The 19227-nt window shown below is 32.4% G+C and overlaps 3 protein-coding genes and 1 pseudogene across 5 annotated transcripts; all 4 read left to right on the forward strand.

The window, feature by feature from the left end:
• Positions 1-2299: 2299 nt before the first annotated feature.
• LOC110613322 (histone deacetylase HDT1) lies at positions 2300-6259 on the forward strand. 2 transcript variants are annotated; one of them, XM_021754385.2, is made up of 10 exons: positions 2300-2498; positions 3334-3404; positions 3516-3727; positions 4226-4236; positions 4319-4369; positions 4459-4649; positions 5270-5335; positions 5418-5508; positions 5808-5940; positions 6020-6259. In XM_021754385.2, the coding sequence occupies exons 1-10, from the start codon at positions 2486-2488 to the stop codon at positions 6078-6080; spliced, it is 900 nt and encodes a 299-aa protein (XP_021610077.1). In that variant the 5' UTR covers positions 2300-2485; the 3' UTR covers positions 6081-6259. The 2 variants fall into 2 exon arrangements, with proteins under 2 accessions (XP_021610077.1, XP_043812165.1); XM_043956230.1 differs by lacking the exon at positions 2300-2498 and adding an exon at positions 2823-2865.
• Positions 6260-10796: 4537 nt separating this feature from the next.
• Positions 10797-13213, forward strand: LOC110613320 (protein ROOT PRIMORDIUM DEFECTIVE 1). 2 transcript variants are annotated; one of them, XR_006350483.1, is made up of 3 exons: positions 10797-12366; positions 12837-12907; positions 13008-13213. XR_006350483.1 is itself a non-coding variant. In XM_043956009.1 (1 exon), exon 1 carries the CDS (start codon positions 10921-10923, stop codon positions 12283-12285), a length of 1365 nt encoding a protein of 454 aa, XP_043811944.1. In that variant the 5' UTR covers positions 10798-10920; the 3' UTR covers positions 12286-12523. The 2 variants fall into 2 exon arrangements, 1 of the variants encoding a protein (XP_043811944.1); XM_043956009.1 differs by lacking the exons at positions 12837-12907; positions 13008-13213 and having other exon boundaries at positions 10798-12523.
• On the forward strand, positions 12448-14788 carry LOC110613619 (histone deacetylase HDT1-like). The gene is made up of 7 exons (XM_043956037.1): positions 12448-12496; positions 12837-12907; positions 13071-13250; positions 13308-13362; positions 13785-13835; positions 13936-14075; positions 14669-14788. The coding sequence occupies exons 1-7, from the start codon at positions 12448-12450 to the stop codon at positions 14786-14788; spliced, it is 666 nt and encodes a 221-aa protein (XP_043811972.1).
• LOC122721256 lies at positions 13682-18249 on the forward strand (annotated as a pseudogene).
• Positions 18250-19227: the final 978 nt, after the last annotated feature.

The raw sequence follows: 19227 nt of genomic DNA on the forward strand, positions 1-19227 counted from the left end.
TTTGGCACTGTTGGTTAATAATTACTACTGATATCCGAAGCAATTAGTATTAGGGAAAGTAGGAAACCGTTTGAGTTAAAATTTGAGATTGGAATTAATTAATATCTTTTTAAAAAAATCGTAAAACCATGAAGCAGAGAATTAATTTGAAACAGAACTAGAGTGGCTATTTATGGTTTAATTTAAATTTATTTTCTCTAGAAATAAAATCCAATCGGATTTAATCCATGATTTTACCTAATTAATTAGAAATCGACTTAATTAAGAATATTCAATTTTTGGAGGGTCATGAAATCAATTCTCAAACGGAACAAGCATGAAACATGTGCAATCCCTCTATTATTGGAGTGGGAGAACTTCATTTACTTTTCTTCTAGGGAATCGATCAAAATATGGAGTGAATATATTGAATATTCAAAGCGTTCCTAAAGAAAAAAATAAAAAGGCATACTTCTCATTTTTTATTCTTTATTTAGAATAAAATTCAGTCAACTATATACAAGAGAGCTTAAAAAATCTTAAGATACAAATCATAATAAATCAAACTAAATAAAATATAAAAAATAAATTAACTAATAAATAACAAATCAAATTAAATCGAATAAAATCAAAAATAAAAAAATAAAAAATTTTGATACTACCAATGTATCGACTACACTAAAATCGATTTCAATAGTGCTACATCAATATCGCCACTAACTAAACCTTATCGATTTGATGTTTCCATTTGCACACTATTACAAATGACATTATAATAGATAGACAATCAACCGACATAAAAATAAATATAGAAGAAAAAAAAATATGCATGTAGACAAAAATTAAATTGAAAAAAGTCATTGGGAAATCAGTAAAGACCAGCAGTATATAGAGAGGGCATAGCATAATTCAAGTGCACTCGCGGGATATTGCGGGGCAATTTTCGTATACCACATCATTGAATTGAAGTAAAGATCATTTTTAAAATCCAATTGAAACTTTATGTAAATTTATCAAAATAATTTATTTAGGATAATAAAATTTAAGATGTGTAAAATAAAATAAACATACAAATAAAATACATGTATCATGGCTCCAAAAAAGGAGAAAAGAGAAACAATCTTAAAAAGTCAAAACAAAGAACCAACTATTCAACTGTTTTATATATATCTTAGGACAAAAGACACCTATTGCAATTACACAAAAATAACAAGAAGAAAGATAAAAAAAAAAAAAAAAAAAGCCTCAATCAAGAGCAACTAAATGCCATATTAATGGAATAAATGTAAACTTTTTTATTACCATTACGGATAAGTTTATTACATTAACAAACAAATTTAATATTCCAAAACTTATAATTTATACTTTTTATATAAATTTCTACATAAAAAAATCATGTGGAGGAACAATCATATTACATTCTAATCTTGAGTTTTTCACGTGCACAACGGTATGAAAAACGTGTACATCAGGTTAATTCCCAATCTTTTTTTTTTTTTAGATAAGGGTAATTCCCAATCATTAATTAACTGAAAACATTAAACAATTTAATTAGATTAATATATTTTATTTTCAAATTCACAATTCCATAGTATTGGAACGTAAATTGAATTTGGGTAGATTAACATATTGAAGAATTAATCTAATTAGTTATTGGGCTTTTTATTATTCATTTCATGACTCGTATTCAAATCTCGTGACTAAATTACAAATCCACGTGCTCTTTGTTTCTGCCACACATAATATATATATTGTTATTAATTTTTCAATTTTTATTTTTTTTAAAATGAAATTATTAATAATTAAATGATGATCTCATATTCCATTATTTAAAAAAAAAAACATTATTTCAGATTTAGCACAACACATAATTTCATTTTCACTCATTTAATACTAAATAATTTAGTTTCTGAATTTTAATTTTATTAATAAAATAATAACTCTATTAAATTTATTATGAGTCAATTATTAATTTAAATTAAAAAATTGAATTTTTGTAAATACTAAATTTATAAAAAATAAATTATTAAAATTTAAAAAAATTAAACTGTTATAAAAAATAAAATTTAAATAACTAAAATATTATAATTTAATAATAAATTTTAACGGATGAATTATATTATTTACAAGATGAAACTCTTAAGAATTAAGTTATTTATTATTAAAATAATAAAAACTAAACTATAATTTTTTGTTAAATCACATTATTATATTATAAATTACCCTAAAAATTCTATAAACTTTATTATTATTATTATTAAAAAAGTGAAAGGCCCTTGAATGCTGGCCCAAAATCAGATTTGCTCTAATAATTCACATCACAGGCCACGGTTCACGCGCAGTCTTCACTCGAAAACCCTAGCTGCTGCCAAGCTCTGCTCACGAAAACCCTTATAAATCAATACCTGCAAAACACTCTCTTGTTCCGCCTCTTTCACTATCACGTTTCTGTCTCAATACTTCTTTAAATCCCTACCTTTGTTTCTATTTCCCTCTATTTTCCTCCATGGAATTCTGGGGTAAGCTCATGTTTTTTCATTTAATATCATTTCTTCTCTTTTATGTTTCATCTTCAGCTTGGAAGTTTTTTCATTGATTCATTTCCTGCTATTGAATTTTACACTTCTTAATATATATGGTCACAGATTAGCTGTGCGTTGCCTTTCATATTTGCTCGTGAAATGGTGCTTATTGATTCTTTTATTTGCATTTCTATGTTGTTTGGAGCTGCTTTGTTTGCGAATAGTGAGTATTGGGAACTTATAAGTGCGTATTTGTGATTTTTCAGTATTGCCATGTATATAACAGGAGGATTAGGCTATGATTTTGCTTAGCTTGTTTCACTTTCAGCCCTGTACATGAACTTTTGTTCTGGGAACATGATATGTGAGTGTGTATTCATTTGTATTAGTTCTATATCTAAGGTACTGATGTTGGAGTTTATAAGAGTTATAGGAAAGGAAGTTAATGGTTAATGAAGCTAAAGGAAGTTGTTTAACATTAGTTTCCGAGTATGGTTATATATGATAATATTTGTCCTGTAGACTTTCTATTACTCCATGATGTTCTGTGGTAGCAATTTTTGTGCTGCATTGGCATTTGGAAAGATCTGCATGAGTGGAGTTAAGTTCTGTTTCATCCATGGTGTCTTCATTTTGTTGGATTGTTTTTCTTTTTTGATGTCTTTGTTGTTGTGCCTTGTAATTCCTATTGCCTTGCTCTCCTACTGGTGTCTATTTGGTTGATCTAAAATTACTCGTTGGTGAATTTCTGTTTCCAGCTTCCTATTTTTTCAATATGATGTGCTTTTAATTTTGTTATGCTAATTTCCTATATTCTCTTTATTATAACTAGGTATTGAGGTCAAGGCTGGGGAGCCTGTCAAAGTAACACCTGATCCTGAAACCATCATACATCTCTCTCAGGTTTGCTTTTAAACTATTTAAATTTTTGTGTATTTGCTGTGTCTTATGTTCTGAATTTGCCGTGTTGATTTGATTTTCTTACTAAATTATTGAGTCTCTTTTGTTCTTCAGGCAGCTCTAGGAGAGTCGAAGAAAGGAAATGAATCAGTGCCCCTTTTTCTAAAGATTGATGATAAGAAAATTGTATTGGGAACTCTTTCTCCTGAAAACATCCCTCAGTTGCCTTTTGATTTGGTTTTTGAAAGAGAGGTTGAGCTATCTCACAACTGGAAAAGTGGGAGTGTCTACTTCTGTGGTTATAAAAGTCAATTGCCAGAAGAAGAATATCCTTCACCAGTTGCAAATTTTGTCTTTTTCCTCTAGTATTGCTTTTGATATGTATTCTATTTTTCTTTCCTTCAAGCAATAATGTGTTTTAGATATATTTTCTGTCCATTGTGGTTTTAAACCCTGTATTTTCGCAGAAGCACCCTGGCATTTTATCATCTTGTTTTGATTTTTCACATAATCTTGAAGTTTGAAGTCCTGATGTTGCTAAGCATAGGTTTGGAACCTAAACTCTAATCTCAATGATGCATTTTATAAAAAATTACAACTTAAGGGTTCCTGTCAGGTTTTGAAAGATGTCTATAATTCATTGCTTCTCACTCCTATTGTCAGTGACATCTATATTTAATTTCTCTTGTCAATGATGCACTAAATACTGATGTCAAAGATGTCAAGAAGTCACTGTTTCTCACTGTTCCTTGTGCTCTACATTCATGAAGTGGATAAGTGTCATGTGTTATTTCCTTGACTTTATTCTGTCTTCCTGTGGGAACTGTTTTTTCTGGTGAGTCCAATGACAAGCACTGCTTTTGTAATTATCATTATGTTTATCTAATATATTTTGCTGAAATATTTGGTTTTTGCAGAGGAAGATTCAGAAGATGAAGAGCCATTCCCATTGATGAATGCAGACAATGGTATTCCCCTTATTCACTTGATATTGATTCAGAGGAGCATGTTGATTGAACTTCAAATGAATAATCTCTTTGATTCTTTTATTTTAAAGGAAATGTTCAGCCTGTGGTTGAGAATACCAAGCCTGCCAAGGCAAAGGCTAATGTTTCAAAGCCTGATTCTTCTGTGAAACAAAAGGCTAAGCCAGTAGATCCAAAGAAGGAAATCAAAGCTGAGGATGAATCTGATGATGATGAGTCTGATGAGCAAGATTCTTCTGATGAAGAAGGTGATTCTGATGAGGTATCTCCATTTTATGATGTGATTAACTTGGATGTAACACATTGTCTACCCTTATATAGTGGAGAGGAACACATTAGATTCTTACAGCTATGCTTTGCATGCATGATATTCTGATTTGTTAAATTACAATCAGATTCCAAATTGTGTGCTGAGTACTCTACTTTTTTTAATTGATGGATTAATGGAGAGATATTTTCTAATGTAACTTAAAATCAGTAGGATGATGGTAATTACTCTTTATTTTTTTAACTGATTGAAGTTAATTCTGACAGGGCTGTCAAACTAGATGAAAAAATAGATTTGTGCGATTAAAAAATGAGTATGAAACTGATACCAGTTGAAATATGTTTCTTCTGAAGATTTTTTTTTTAAACTAAATATGTTTTGGCTGAGATAATGTAACATTTTCAGTTGCATGACAAATAAACATTATGATTTTACAACTAAAATAAAGTAGTTCATTAAGCTTCATCTTGCAAGTTTTTTCTTTTGCTTAACTTTGTAGAATTATCTTTTCATAATGGTCTTCTTTGTCATTTTGCTTTGTTTTGTTTTTTTCCATCCCAATCAACATTACTATAAGATGGCATTCTAAAATAAGTTTATGCTTTGTTTTGCAGGAAATGTCTGAAGATTCAGAGGAAGAAGGTGATTCTGAGAGTGAAGATGAGGAGACTCCGAAGAAGGTATGAGATTAGTATTGTGGTTGATTTTATATGATTTTCAAACAAGAGTGATTGCTTATTTTTTGTTATTTTATTTAAAAAGGCTGAGAAAGGCAAGAAGAGACCCAATGAGTCTGCAACAAAGACCCCTGTGCCCTCAAAGAAGATAAAGTCAGTTACTCCTCAGAAGACAGGTGTATTTTCTTATACCCTCTCTGCTAATCATTTTCCAGATGTCTATATTGTCTTCTATTACTTTTGGCATTATGCATGTATCTGCAATTCTGAAAACACAATTCTGCTTTGTAGCATTTTTCTTGTGATAAAGGTTTTAGATTTCTGAATTTTCATCTTCGCAACATTGACCTGCAGTGACTGGATAATTTAATTATTGACAAATAGTGGTTCCTTTTTGGTAAATATACAATATGTAGTTTTTCCACATATTACCGATGTGTTTATGTATATATATTATTTTTTTTCCCCGGACCAGATGGTAAGAAGGGAGGGCATACTGCAACTCCTCATCCAGCCAAGGGTGGTGGAAAAGCTGCTGCAAACGGCAGCAATACTAAAGCACAGACCCCAAAATCTGGTGGCCAGTTCGCTTGCAAATCCTGTGAAAGGTGTGTTTAGGAAACTGTTAGATGTTACTCTATCTGCTAGAGGAGTCTTGAGTGTTGCTAACTAGTAACCTGTGAACAGGTCATTCGCCTCAGATGTTGCTCTGCAGTCTCACTCAAAGGCCAAGCATGGTGGAAAGTAAATACAGTTAATTTTTTTTTTCATGAGAGAACCAAGTTAGAAGATTTTGTTAGGCATGCCTTAGGAAGGGAGAGGTTTGTGATAGTAAAGCTTGTTTTGCAAATACTGGTAATGGTTCTAAAATTGGGTGGGTGTGTGCTCATTTTGAATTCTGTTTTAATTTATTGTTTCTCATGATCATTAATGTGTTGTGATGTTGCATGATCTTTGATGTTTTGTGAGTTTAGCCGGCTCTTAATGTTTCAAACCGAACTGAAGAAGTGTGATATATCATATTTATTCCATGAGAGCTAAATTCACCATGCATATATCTCTTGGCAACTGCTTTAAACTTGATGCACTGTAGCTTCAAATAACCAAAGTCGGGAAGAACTAGCCTCGTCAATGAACTCAAGCCTGCAACAATGGGTGGCGGCAGCTGCAAAGCTATAAACTCGGAACTCCGTGACCGAAGCTGGGATACAAATTTTGGAAATCAAAATTTATTGTGCAAAGGATTAAATTGTTTTTTTTTTTTTAAAAAAAAAATTATACGTAATTTTAATTTTTTTTATTTTTTTAAAGTAAAATTGAATCGTTACATTTTAAATAAAAAGGTTGATAAAAAAATTAATTAAATTGATTTTCTTTTTGAAATTTCTAATTCCAAATAAGAGTTCGATACATAAAACCTTTTTTTTTCCTACTTTGGTGGCAAGGAATGTTTCTCAATTTCTCCAAAGAACAGAAAACATTCAGGTATGCCTCTTCTTCGCAGATAAGAATCTGAACTCATCATAACACATATTTGAAGAACATTTATTTAGGAATTATAGGTTAATGTCTATAAAATTATTCGTGTTGTATTGGAAAAACAGTAAAAAAGAAAATTATATATAAAATTTATTATCATGATAAGAGAAGGTGCATTATAATCTTTGCTAGCCACTACTAAGATTAGCCAGAATATATAAACAACTCAAATCAGACAATGACTAAATTATATTTTAGTCTTTAAAATATAATTAATAATCGGTTTTTATATTTTAAAATCGTATACTTATATTCTTATATAATCAGTTATTTTCATCTGCTATAATTTAAACATTTTAATTTTTTTATATTTTATTTGGAAAAACATTTGTGTCTTTCCATTCAACTTTTATTTATAATATTTTAATTTTTAATATTTTTTATTCTTTAATTTTTATAAATTAAAATATTTCGATATTTATAATTTCAAAACTTTCATAAAATACTTACATTTCAGCTACTTTTAAGTGATATCAAGTAAAATTTAAGTAGGTTGTATGTTTTTATAGAGTATTTTAAAAAGAAATTATTTTTTTAGAAAAAATTTAACCATTTATTAATTTTGAACTAATATTTATAATAATTGAATGAATTATAATTTTAAACGGATTAAATATAGAGAGATTTAAATATTTAATTTTAAAAATATAAGGACTAATTTGTCAAATATGCTAAAACTTATAAACCAAAATATAGTTTATACAATATAAAATTCTCCACCTATATTTTGGAAAGAATTTAAGTGTTTATAAAGGTATTTTAGATATTTAAAATATTTATTTTCTTTTTGACCGGTTGACTAATGGAATTATAAACGAAAAGATCTCTAATTTGGATAAATTGATTATATAGGAATTTAAGTGTTTGATTTTAAAAATATAGAAATTTATTTGTTAATCACGTTAAAATTCAGAAATTAAAGTATAATTTACCCTAATATTTTTTTTAAATCAAATAATTTACTCTAATATAAAATATAATTATTATCTTTTAATTTTAGAGTCTAAAAATAAACTATTCTCTAATATTTCTGATAGATAATAAAAATAATAATAACAAAAAAGCAATCCTTATAGTTAGTTTTACTGTTAAATTCAAGCATCATTGCTTTCAGGAAAAGAGACAACGCTCCTAATCTAATAATCCTCTAAAAGAAATTACATCATATTATAATCACAACCTTCTTGGATTACTCCTTTGTAATGGCAATCAAATTCAGATTCTTTCCCACCATACCAAAAATGTTGAAGATTGTGAAAATTTTCCTTTGTTTCGTGATTGTATCCAAAGTTATGTTCATCCCAAAAATTGGGAATATACCACAGTGGCAGATCCAATAGCTTTTCTAGAACATGACCAAAACAATTTTCTTGAGTAGTCTCAATCTCCCTAACAAGCTTTCATGATTTTTCATTGAACTTCTTGGTTCTTTCCCATTAAGACTTCTAGAGAATCAAATTTTTTACTCAATCTGCTATAAGTAGAAATCATTACAATCCATTAACCCACACCGAGGCAGCCCAATATAAGCAAAAAACAACAACAATGCTTAAGGAGTAGAAGGAAATTTTCAGTCTCTTTAGTGCTTAATTCACAAGATGGATAACCATGCAAAGAGTTGCAGGCAGATCATATGTTAGTATAACAAAATATGAGAAATAAGGATTCTAAAGAAGCTGTATTTAATTTTTTTATGAAATTATATAACCAATGACTTAGCATTAATAAATATAGTTGATGATCTGAAATTCAAAAAATAGGGTTTTACAATAAGTTCTGTAAAATTGGAAAAAATTTAGATTCAGAGGAGAATATTTCTCTTTTTATATGTTTTCTTTTGTCTGCTAGTGACGTGTAACAGAATGTATGTCATTGGACCACCTGTCCCTGTCACGTTGATATGGACGTACGAGGGAATCAGATCGCTGCCCCATGCGTAACGACTCCTAATTCTCCCCAGACACGCGTGCGAATTGTCTCGCAAGACGAATGGACTGAACTTCTTCCTGGTTCCGAGCTGGGCCGATAGATAAAGTTAAGACTAGGCCCTGGGGGATCTGTTCATTGGGCCGAAAGAGCTGAGCCGGCCTGATTGAAGAATCTGATTGGAGCGGGTCTTTGAGCTGGGCGGGCCGGACCTGACTCTTGGAGGAAATGTAGAAGCTTTCAGATTGTGGGCTGTCCTAGTGGGTCTAGCCTTACACCGAGGCGAAAAAATCCAGCGATCATCAATAGTTATTTAATTTGAAAAGATAAATACATAAATTAAAAAAAATCATATTTATATTATTGTCGAGTTGATATTAAAAATATTGAGATATTTTAATTTTAAATAGATATAATTTCTACAATCTTTTATATTTTTTTATTTTTTATTTCTCACGATAATACAAAGTGAGTTCATATCTATTCACTTATGAAATACTCTTATTTTGGACCAATTACATAAATTAATTTAAATTAATTTTAATCGAATTTATTATAAATTTAAATATTACTAATATAAATTAAATTTAAATTATTTAAATTTAAATTATTTAAATTTAAATTTAAATAATTTAACTTTTACATATATCAAACCCTTTTATATCTCTAAATTTTGATTTAAAATTTTTTTTCTCTTAAAAAATGTTATGCCTTTGTGGATCCCAATTTATTAGGAAGTAATCATATAGTTAGCAACATTGGAGTTTGTAACTAATAAGTGATCTATGTATTATTAAAATTTGGAAAGATATATGTTTGCTTAAATATAAACCAACTCAAATAAAAATTAATAAAATAAAATAAATTCTTACACAACTAATACATGGATATATAAATAATAAATTAATTTAAATTAAAATAAATTTTATATTTAATTATATCCTATTAATTGAATGTATTATTACATGTGCTTATAAGAGATTTCTCCAGCCCAAACCTCTCGTCAATGTATCTGCGTGTTTTAATTCAAGAGGAACAGATTATGTTTGAACAATTTTAATTTCAATTTGATAAAAAAAAATAAAGAATGTCTATTGAGCTATTAAAACATGCTGATGAATAGGGTTGGTTTTAAACTTAAACCTTTATTTGATGGAAATAATTTTATAAAAAAATATTAAAATAATTTTTTTATTATAATTTTATTTGTATATAGGATGAAAATTTTTTAATTTAAAAAATTATAAAAAATAATTAAATTAAAAATTTCTATTTCAAACTGTGTAGACAATATTGATAAGATGAATAATAATTATTTTATTTTACTTTCAAATCATAAGACTAATAAAATAGACCTTCGAGGCTAACTTGAGGAGGACTCGGATTTCAGTTGTGCTGCTAATGCGTTGGAAAAAATTTGAGTTTTGGTTCCATCATCCCACGATTTTAATAATATTCTCTATCATTAAAAATCTTATTTTCCTTTTTTTTTATTATTAAACTCACCCTTAAAAACATATTTTCAAATTTATGCTTAAAATTGTATTTAATATTAATATTTTAAAATTTAAAAAATAAAATTTATAATGAGTGTTTAACTATTCTTTTGCTACATATACAAATGTCAGAACACTTTTTCACGCCAAACGACCATTCAATTTCTCCGGCGTGCATGCTGATAAAGATGTGAGATGGCTAAGCATGCTTTCTTGCCTCTGTCATGTCACCGGATCAGACTTTTTTTAAATGGGTCTGCACGTGTAATCAGTCCAACCTGTTTCATATCACTAAATTAAAGTGTGCGACATGGAGTTGGTCTGAAAAAAAGACTGATGGATATTGGATATATGTTTTTTTTGGAGTCTAAATTTGTTCGGGTATAAAAAGTTCGGCGGTTATAAAAAGTAATTTTATTTAAAATCACTGGTGGGCCACCAGATCACAATGGTTGGGCCTTAGGCCTTTTTTTCTGTACAGGTGCTCAGGCTTTTGCATCTACGTCCACCGTCATTCACTTTCTCAATATGCAAATTCTCAATTGTGCCCGTTATGGCGGCATTTGCTCTGTTTGCCTCCCTGCAAAAACCTAAACCCTGGACACCTCCATCAGATCAGAAACCAAAATGCGTATTTTCATTTCCTTCATTCTCCTCAAATTCAATACCAAAACCCTAAAATCTGTACAATCCACTCCCTACAACCTCACTTTCATGAAGTCAATGTCCCAATCCACTTCCATTCCCAGAAAGCAGCAGCGAGTGCGCGACTATGGCTACGACAATTACATGGAAATCGAGAAGAAAACCCGCAAGGTCCTCAAGTTCCAGTCCCTAATTCTATCCCAAATCAACCAAAATGTACCAATTTCTCGCCTTGACAATCTCGCTCGCCGCCTCGGTTTTAAACTGTACGAGGCCGGCTCTTTTGTATTGAAATTCCCCCACGTCTTCGAAGTCTATGAGCATCCTGTTCAACGGATCCTCTACTGTCGTTTAACCCGCAAAGCCCTTCTTCAAATTCAACAAGAAAAGGAAGCCTTGATTGCCCAGATACCCGATGCTGTCACCCGCTTAAGGAAACTGATAATGATGTCGAACACTGGTCGGCTGCGATTGGAGCATGTAAGGATTGCCAGGTCTGAATTTGGATTGCCTGATGATTTTGAGTACTCTGTTGTTCTTAAAAATCCTCAGTATTTTAGACTAATAGATGCTGATGAAACGAGGAATAAGTATATAGAGATTGTTGACAGAGACCTCAAATTAGCTGTTTGCGCAATAGAGAAAGCTAGGGAGAGAGAGTACAGGGAGAAAGGGATGAATGCTGAGGATATTCGGTTTTCGTTTATCATCAATTTTCCTCCCGGGTTTAAGATAGGAAAGTATTACAGGATTGCAGTGTGGAAATGGCAAAGAACACCGTATTGGTCACCTTATGAGGATATTTCTGGATATGATTTGAGGTCAATTGAGGCTCAGAAGAGGTTGGAGAAGAGAGCAGTAGCAACTATTCATGAATTGTTGTCATTGACAGTGGAGAAGAAAATCACACTGGAGAGGATAGCACATTTTAGAATGGCTATGAATTTGCCTAACAAGTTGAAGGAATTTTGCCTTCAGCATCAGGGGATATTTTATGTCTCAACAAGAGGGAATCATGGTAAGCTGCATACAGTGTTTCTTAGGGAGGCTTATAAGAAAGGGGAATTGGTAGAGCCAAATGATTTGTATTTAGCGAGGAGGAAGTTGGGTGAGTTAGTTTTGATAAGTCCAAGGAAGGCAAAAGTGGATGCAGAGCTGGTTAGCTATAGAAGGGATAGAGAAGGTGATGAATTGGAGCAACTTGGAAGAGACTACGTGGAAAATAATTTTGAGGCTAGCAAGGATGTGCAAGATGGAGAGTATGAGGATGATTTGAACTCAGACTTGGACAGCGATGTTGGCACTGATTATACTGATAATGATTTTTCAGTATTACCACGTATATAACAGGAGGATTAGGCTATGATTTTGCTTAGCTTGTTTCACTTTCAGCCCTGTACATGAATTTTTGTTCTGGGAACATGTTATGTGAGTGTGTATTCATTTGTATTAGTTCTATATCTAATGTACTGATGTTGGAGTTTATAAGAGCTATAGGAAAGGAAGTTAATGGTTAATGAAGCTAAAGGAAGTTGTTTAACATTAGTTTCTGAGTATGGTTATATATGATAATATTTGTCCTGTAGACCTTGTATTACTCCATAATGTTCTGTGGTAGCAATTTTTGTGCTGCATTGGCATGTGGAAAGACCTGCATGAGTGGAGTTAAGTTCTGTTTCATACATGGTGTCTTCATTTTGTTGGATTGTTTTTCTTTTTTTTGATGTCTTTGTTTTTGTGCCTTGTAATTCCTATTGCCTTGCTCTCCTCCTGGTGTTGATTTTTTTGATCTAAAATTACTCGTTGGTGAATTTCTGTTTCCATTTTCCTATTTTTTCAATATGATGTGCTTTTAATTTTGTTATGCTAATTTCCTATATTCTCTTTATTATAACTAGGTATTGAGGTCAAGGCTGGGGAGCCTGTCAAAGTAACACCTTATCCTGAAACCATCATACATCTCTCTCAGGTTTGCTTTTAAACTATTTAAATTTTTGTGTATTTGCTGTGTCTTATGTTCTGAATTTGCCGTGTTGATTTGATTTTCTTACTAAATTATTGAGCTCTAGGGGAGTCGAAGAAAGGAAATGAATCAGTGCCCCTTTTTCTAAAGATTGATTGATGATAAGAAGATTGTATTGGGAACTCTTTCTCCTGAAAACATCCCTCAGTTGCCTTTTGATTTGGTTTTTGAAAGAGAGGTTGAGCTATCTCACAACTGGAAAAGTGGGAGTGTCTACTTCTGTGGTTATAAAAGTCAATTGCCAGAAGAAGAATATCCTTCACCAGTTGCAAATTGTCTTTTTCCTCTTGTATTGCTTTTGATATGTATTCTATTATTCTTTCCTTCAAGCAATAACGTGTTGCAGATATATTTTCTGTCCATTGTGGTTTTAAATTCTGTATTTTCGCTGAAGCACCCTGGCATTTTATCATCTAGTTTTGATTTTTCACATAATCTTGAAGTTTGAAGTCCTGATGTTGCTAAGCATAGGTTTGGAACCTAAACTAATCTCAATGATGCATTTTATAAAAAATTACAACTTAAGGGTTCCTGTCGGTTTTGAAAGATGTCTAGAATTCATTCTTTCTCACTCCTATTGTCAGTGACATCTAGATTTAATTCCTCTTGTCAATGATGCACTAAATACTGATGTCAAGAATTCACTGTTCCTTATGTTCTACATTCATGAAGTGGATAAGTGTCCTGTGTTATTTCCTTGACTTTATTCTGTCTTCCACTGGGAACTGTTTTTTCTGGTGAGTCCAATGACAAGCACTGCTTTTGTAATTATCATTAATTATGTTTATCTCATATATTTTGCTGATATATTTGGTTTTTGCAGAGGAAGATTCAGAAGATGAAGAGCCATTCCCATTGATGAATGCAGACAATGGTATTCCCCTTATTCACTTGATATTGATTCAGAGGAGCATGTTGATGGAACTTCAAATGAATAATCTCTTTGATTCTTTTATTTTAAAGGAAATGTTCAGCCTGCCAAGGGAAGGCTAATGTTTCGAAGCCAGTAGAGCCAAACAAAGAAATCAAAGCTGAGGATGAATCTGACAATGATGACGAGTCTGATGAAGAAGAGCAGGAAGATTCTGCATACGAAGAAGGTGATACCGACGAGGTATCTCCATTTATGATATGATTAACTTAGTTGTAACACAATGTCTTACCCTTGTATGGTGAAGGAGAGGAACCCATTAATTAGTGGTTATATAACCAATAAATTTTATTTAATATTTAATGCTTCCCCGTACAAGACTTGAGAATTTTCAAATATCAAATGCAAGGGTTTGAAGAGCTAAGAGAAATGTTAATAAACTAAAAGGAAGTCTTACCCAGTCATGAAAGAGACCTATCGCTGCATTCTTTAAACAACTTTGTAAATGATCAGTAAGAATTCAAACAACTTTGACCGTAAAAAAGTCTAAATATTTACCAAAAATAATATCAGAAAACAACTTAACTGTAAATAATATGTTATACATTAATGTTTCTGTTGTAGTGATTGCAACTGATTTAATATAAATATCATTTTGTCAATTCACGGGTAATTTTCTTTCCTACTTTGAAAACTTGTGAGTTGAGATTTTCTTAGCTCTGGTTTTTCCACTTGAGCAATTTTCAATTAGGCAACTCTGGACTTCCTGTAGGTTTTGGGTTTAGATTAATGTTGTCTGTCATTCAATGTGATATTAGTTGTTTTACTAATTCAAGGGTTCAAAGGTGTTCAGGAAATTTCCTTGCAACTCTCAAGTTGTTGAATCCAACCAGTTAGCCATTATCATATATGAACTGATTTTACATCAAATCAGTTTAAGATATTTCCCATCTTAGCTGATTACTGTAAACCTGTCATCTTGAAGATAAGCCTTATTCATTAACATGCAGTTCAATGCTAAAGACATGAGTTTCTCTTTCCATCTAAGTCTTTTCTATCTATTCCTTGTGTTCTTCAAATGCATATTTCCCTTTTCAGATTCAGCCACTCTAGGCATTGAAACTGATAAGTAGGCCTTGATCTTATTCAAGTCTCAAATTAGCCTTCAAACTCTGAACACATTATCTTCATGGGACCTGAACAGTTCTCCTTGCAACTGGACAGGAGTTTCCTGCAATAGCCACAGAGTCGTTGGCCTCAATCTTTCGAGCTTTGGCTTGTTGGGTCAATTAGCCCTTACTTTGGCAATCTCTCTGTGCTTCGCTCTCTCCAACTTCAAAACAATAGGCTTATAGGAACACTTCCTGATCAAATTTAGAGTCTTTTTCACCTGAGAATTCTGAATATTAGTTTCAACAGCTTGCAAGGTTCGATTCCCTCGAACATAAGCAGATTGGCTGAGCTCAGAGTACTTGACTTGTCAATGAATGAGATGACAGGAAAGTTCCTGAAGAAATCAGCTTTCTCACCCAGCTCCAGGTTTTGAACTTGGGGCGAAATCTTTTTTTGGGTGGAATTCCATCATCAATAGGAAGCATTTCATCCCTGAAGGATTTTATTCTAGGCACCAATGCACTTAGTGGCCCAATTCCTAGTGACTTGAGTCGTCTTCAGAAATTGAAGGTTCTTGCTCTTACCACAAATAATCTCACAGGTTCCGTCCCTTCCACACTTTTCAACATGTCTTCCCTAGTTTATTTGGCCTTATCTGTGAACTAACTGCAGGAGAAATTCCTATCGATGTTGGGTATAAGCTTCCTAAACTTCTAGGATTCAGTATCAGCTTTAATAAGTTCACTGGAACTATTCCAGAGTCTTTGAACAATCTCACAAATATTCAACTCATCAGAATGGCATGTAACCTTTTAGAAGGGACAGTGCCACTTGGTCTTGGAAATCTTCCATTCTTGGAAATGTACAACATTGGTTCCAACGAGATTGTTAGTTCAGGTGACAATGGTCTTGGATTCATCACTTCTTTAACAAACAGTACCCGTCTTAAATTCCTTGGCTTTGGTGGCAACCTTCTGCAGGGTATAATTCCTGAATCCATTGGCAACCTTTCCAAAGTTCTTGAAAGATTGTACATGGGAGGCAACCACTTTTATGGTACCATACCAGCTTCAATTGGCTATCTTAGTAACTTGACCTTGCTAAATTTAAGCAATAATGCCATTACTGGTGAAATCCCACAAGAAATTGGCAAATTGGAGAATCTGAAAGTATTGGGTTTGGCTGGAAATAGGATATCTGGAAGGATTCCAGATTCCTTAGGAAATCTTCAAGAGTTGAACAACATTGATTTATCAGGAAATGAATTGGTAGGTGGAATACCCACTGCTTTTGGGAATTTACATAGTGTGCTTTCACTAGACTTATCCAACAATAAGCTTAATGGAACCATACCTAAAGAAGTTCTCAATCTCCCAAGCTTGACCATCATCTTCAATCTCTCCAACAACTTCCTAAGTGGGAATTTGCCGCAGGAAATTGGATCACTAGGAAATATAGTTACCATTGATCTCTCTAACAATTGCTTATCTGGCAACATTCCCAGCATGATAAAAAACTGCAAGAGCTTGGAGGAATTATACATTGCCAGAAATATATTCTCAGGCCATATTCCAGGCACTTTGGGAGAAGTAAAGGGCTTGGAAACTTTGGACCTCTCATATAACCATCTTGCTGGTTTCATTCCCCTTGACCTCCAAAAACTACATGCCCTTCAATCACTGAACCTTGCCTGTAATAACCTAGAAGGAGCAGTTCCCTGTGAATGTGTTTTTGCAAATCTCTCTAGAGTTCAATTAGAAGGCAACCCAAAGCTTTACTTGAATTTTGGATGTGAGAATGCTCAAGATCATGGAAGAAAGCCTGCCAAGGTTTGCATATTTGTTATTATCGGTATCATGGCAACATTGGTAGGCTTCTTCTGTATTGTTTCTTTATTGTATATGAAAAGAAGAAGAAACACTGATGCTTCTAACTTGATGGAGCATCATCATCATATGGGTTCATATCACAATCTCCGCGAAGCGACTGAGAATTTTAAAGAGGAAAATTTGATTGGAAATGGAAGCTTTGGGTCAGTGTACAAAGGGTGTGTTAATGATGGTACTGTTGTAGCCATCAAGGTCCTTAAAATCAGAAAGACCGGAGCTTGGAAGAGTTTCCTTGCAGAATGTGAGGCTTTAAGAAATGTAAGGCATCAAAATCTTGTTAAGCTGATTACATCTTGCTCAAGTGTGGATTTGAGAAACAAAAATTTTCTGGCTCTAGTTTATGAGTTCCTTGGGAATGGGAGCCTGAAAGACTGGGTTAAGGGTGAGAGAAAGAAAGAAAATGGAGAAGGCTTGAATCTTGTAGAAAGATTAAATGTGGCAATTGATGTAGCTAGTGCAATGGATTACTTGCACCATGACTGTGAAGTTCCTGTGGTGCACTGTGATCTGAAGCATAACAACATTCTTCTGGATGAAGACTTGACTGCCAAGGTAGGAGACTTTGGCCTGGCGAGATTGCTGATAGAGAAAGTAAATGATCACCAAACTTCAATTAGTTCCATTCATGCCCTGAAAGGTTCCATAGGCTACATACCTCCAGGTTAGTTCCTTGGAAAGTTACACCAAAATACATATCAGGGTTCAAAATCTGGCAATTTCATCCCTTTTAGTGTCAATATTTGTAACTAATTATGTTACTGGAATTTCTTTGCTTCAAATACCAAATTTTTGCAACTCATAATCAATCTTCATGGAGGTTTATAAATGATTGATGCAGAGTATGGCCTTGGAGTGAAACCATCAACAGCTGGAGATGCATACAGCTTTGGAGTGATATTGCTAGAACTGTTTACAGGGAAGAGTCCTACAGATGAGAGTTTGATGGTTGAAGAAAATCTAGTTGGATGGGTACAATCAGCTTTTCCTAGCAAGGCATTGCAAGTTCTGGACCCTGAGTTGCTGCTGCTTATGTTTATTCTTTTCCATGACGATTTCGCTATAAACCCAGAAGTTCAACAAAATGTGCAATCTCAATTCTTGGGATTGGATTATGTTGCACTAGAAGCTCTCCTGACAGCCGAATCAGCATAAGAAAGGCTCTTTGCAAGCTCAAAGCAGCAAGAAACAACCTCATTAATTATGTTCCTACTCTTGAAGCTTCCAAGCAATGAACTACTATCTATACAAGAAAAATAATCAAGTTCCCTTGAGAATTGTTTGATGAAAAGTCCTATATATATATGTATTCAAATAAACCAATGTCAGAACGTCGAACTCCTTGACACAAGCCCTGATGAAAATTTTGGAAAACATGTATGATTTTGCAAAATAAATAATTTTTTAAAGCTAAAAAATAATTGAATTAATTCATTCCAAATAAGGGAATTGACTTTGATGGCCAGGAATGTTGCTCAATTTCTCGAAAGCATAGAAACATTCAGGTATACTTCTGCGCAGATAAGAACCTAAACTCATACATATGCTTCACTGTTATAATATTTGCCAGCCACTACTAAAATTAACCCAAATCAAACTAGATTTGCAAAGCCAGCAGAATAAAAATAAACATAAACAAACAAATAACTACTCAAATAATATAAAAATAATTACTACCTTTTAATTTTAAGGTCTTAAAATCAACTCTGCAACAATATTCCTAATAAAATAATAATAATAATAATAATAATAATAATAATAATAATAATAATAATAATAATAATAATAATAATAAAAACAATCCTTACAGTAGCTTTATCACTTAATTCAAGCCTCATTGCTCCTGGAAAAACAATTCTGGAGATAGTTTGGACTTCCATCCTCCAAAAGAAATTGCATCATATTGTAATCACAGCCTTCTTGGATTACTCCACTATAATGACACCCAAATTCAGATTCTTCCACACCGTACCAAAAATGCTGAAAATTGTGAAAAATTTCCTTTGTTTCATGATTGTATCCAAAGTTATGTTCATCCCAAAAATTGGGAATATACCATAGCACCAAATCTCCCATTGTATTATGTATGTAGGAGAAGTATCCACCTCCAATTATGTAAAAAGGACCCACTGAAAGAGAGAAATTCTTTATAAAAATCATCTTGTCTTGCATGAATTCTCTCAAGAAAGGGAAATTCTTCTTCAAGTCAATGGTTCTCCAAAAGAAGCCTCCAAATTCAGGACAAAGTTGCCAAAAACCTGCTTCAATAGCCATTCTGGAAACGTTACAATATAGAGATTGAACTAAAGAATAGGCCTTACCAAGATGTTGCAAGAAAAGATTTATATCTCCCTCACAATGCCTAAACAAAAGCTCAGTAGATATGATTAAATACT

Source organism: Manihot esculenta, chromosome 4 (genome assembly GCF_001659605.2).
Source record: "Manihot esculenta cultivar AM560-2 chromosome 4, M.esculenta_v8, whole genome shotgun sequence".
Lineage (NCBI taxonomy): Eukaryota > Viridiplantae > Streptophyta > Magnoliopsida > Malpighiales > Euphorbiaceae > Manihot > Manihot esculenta.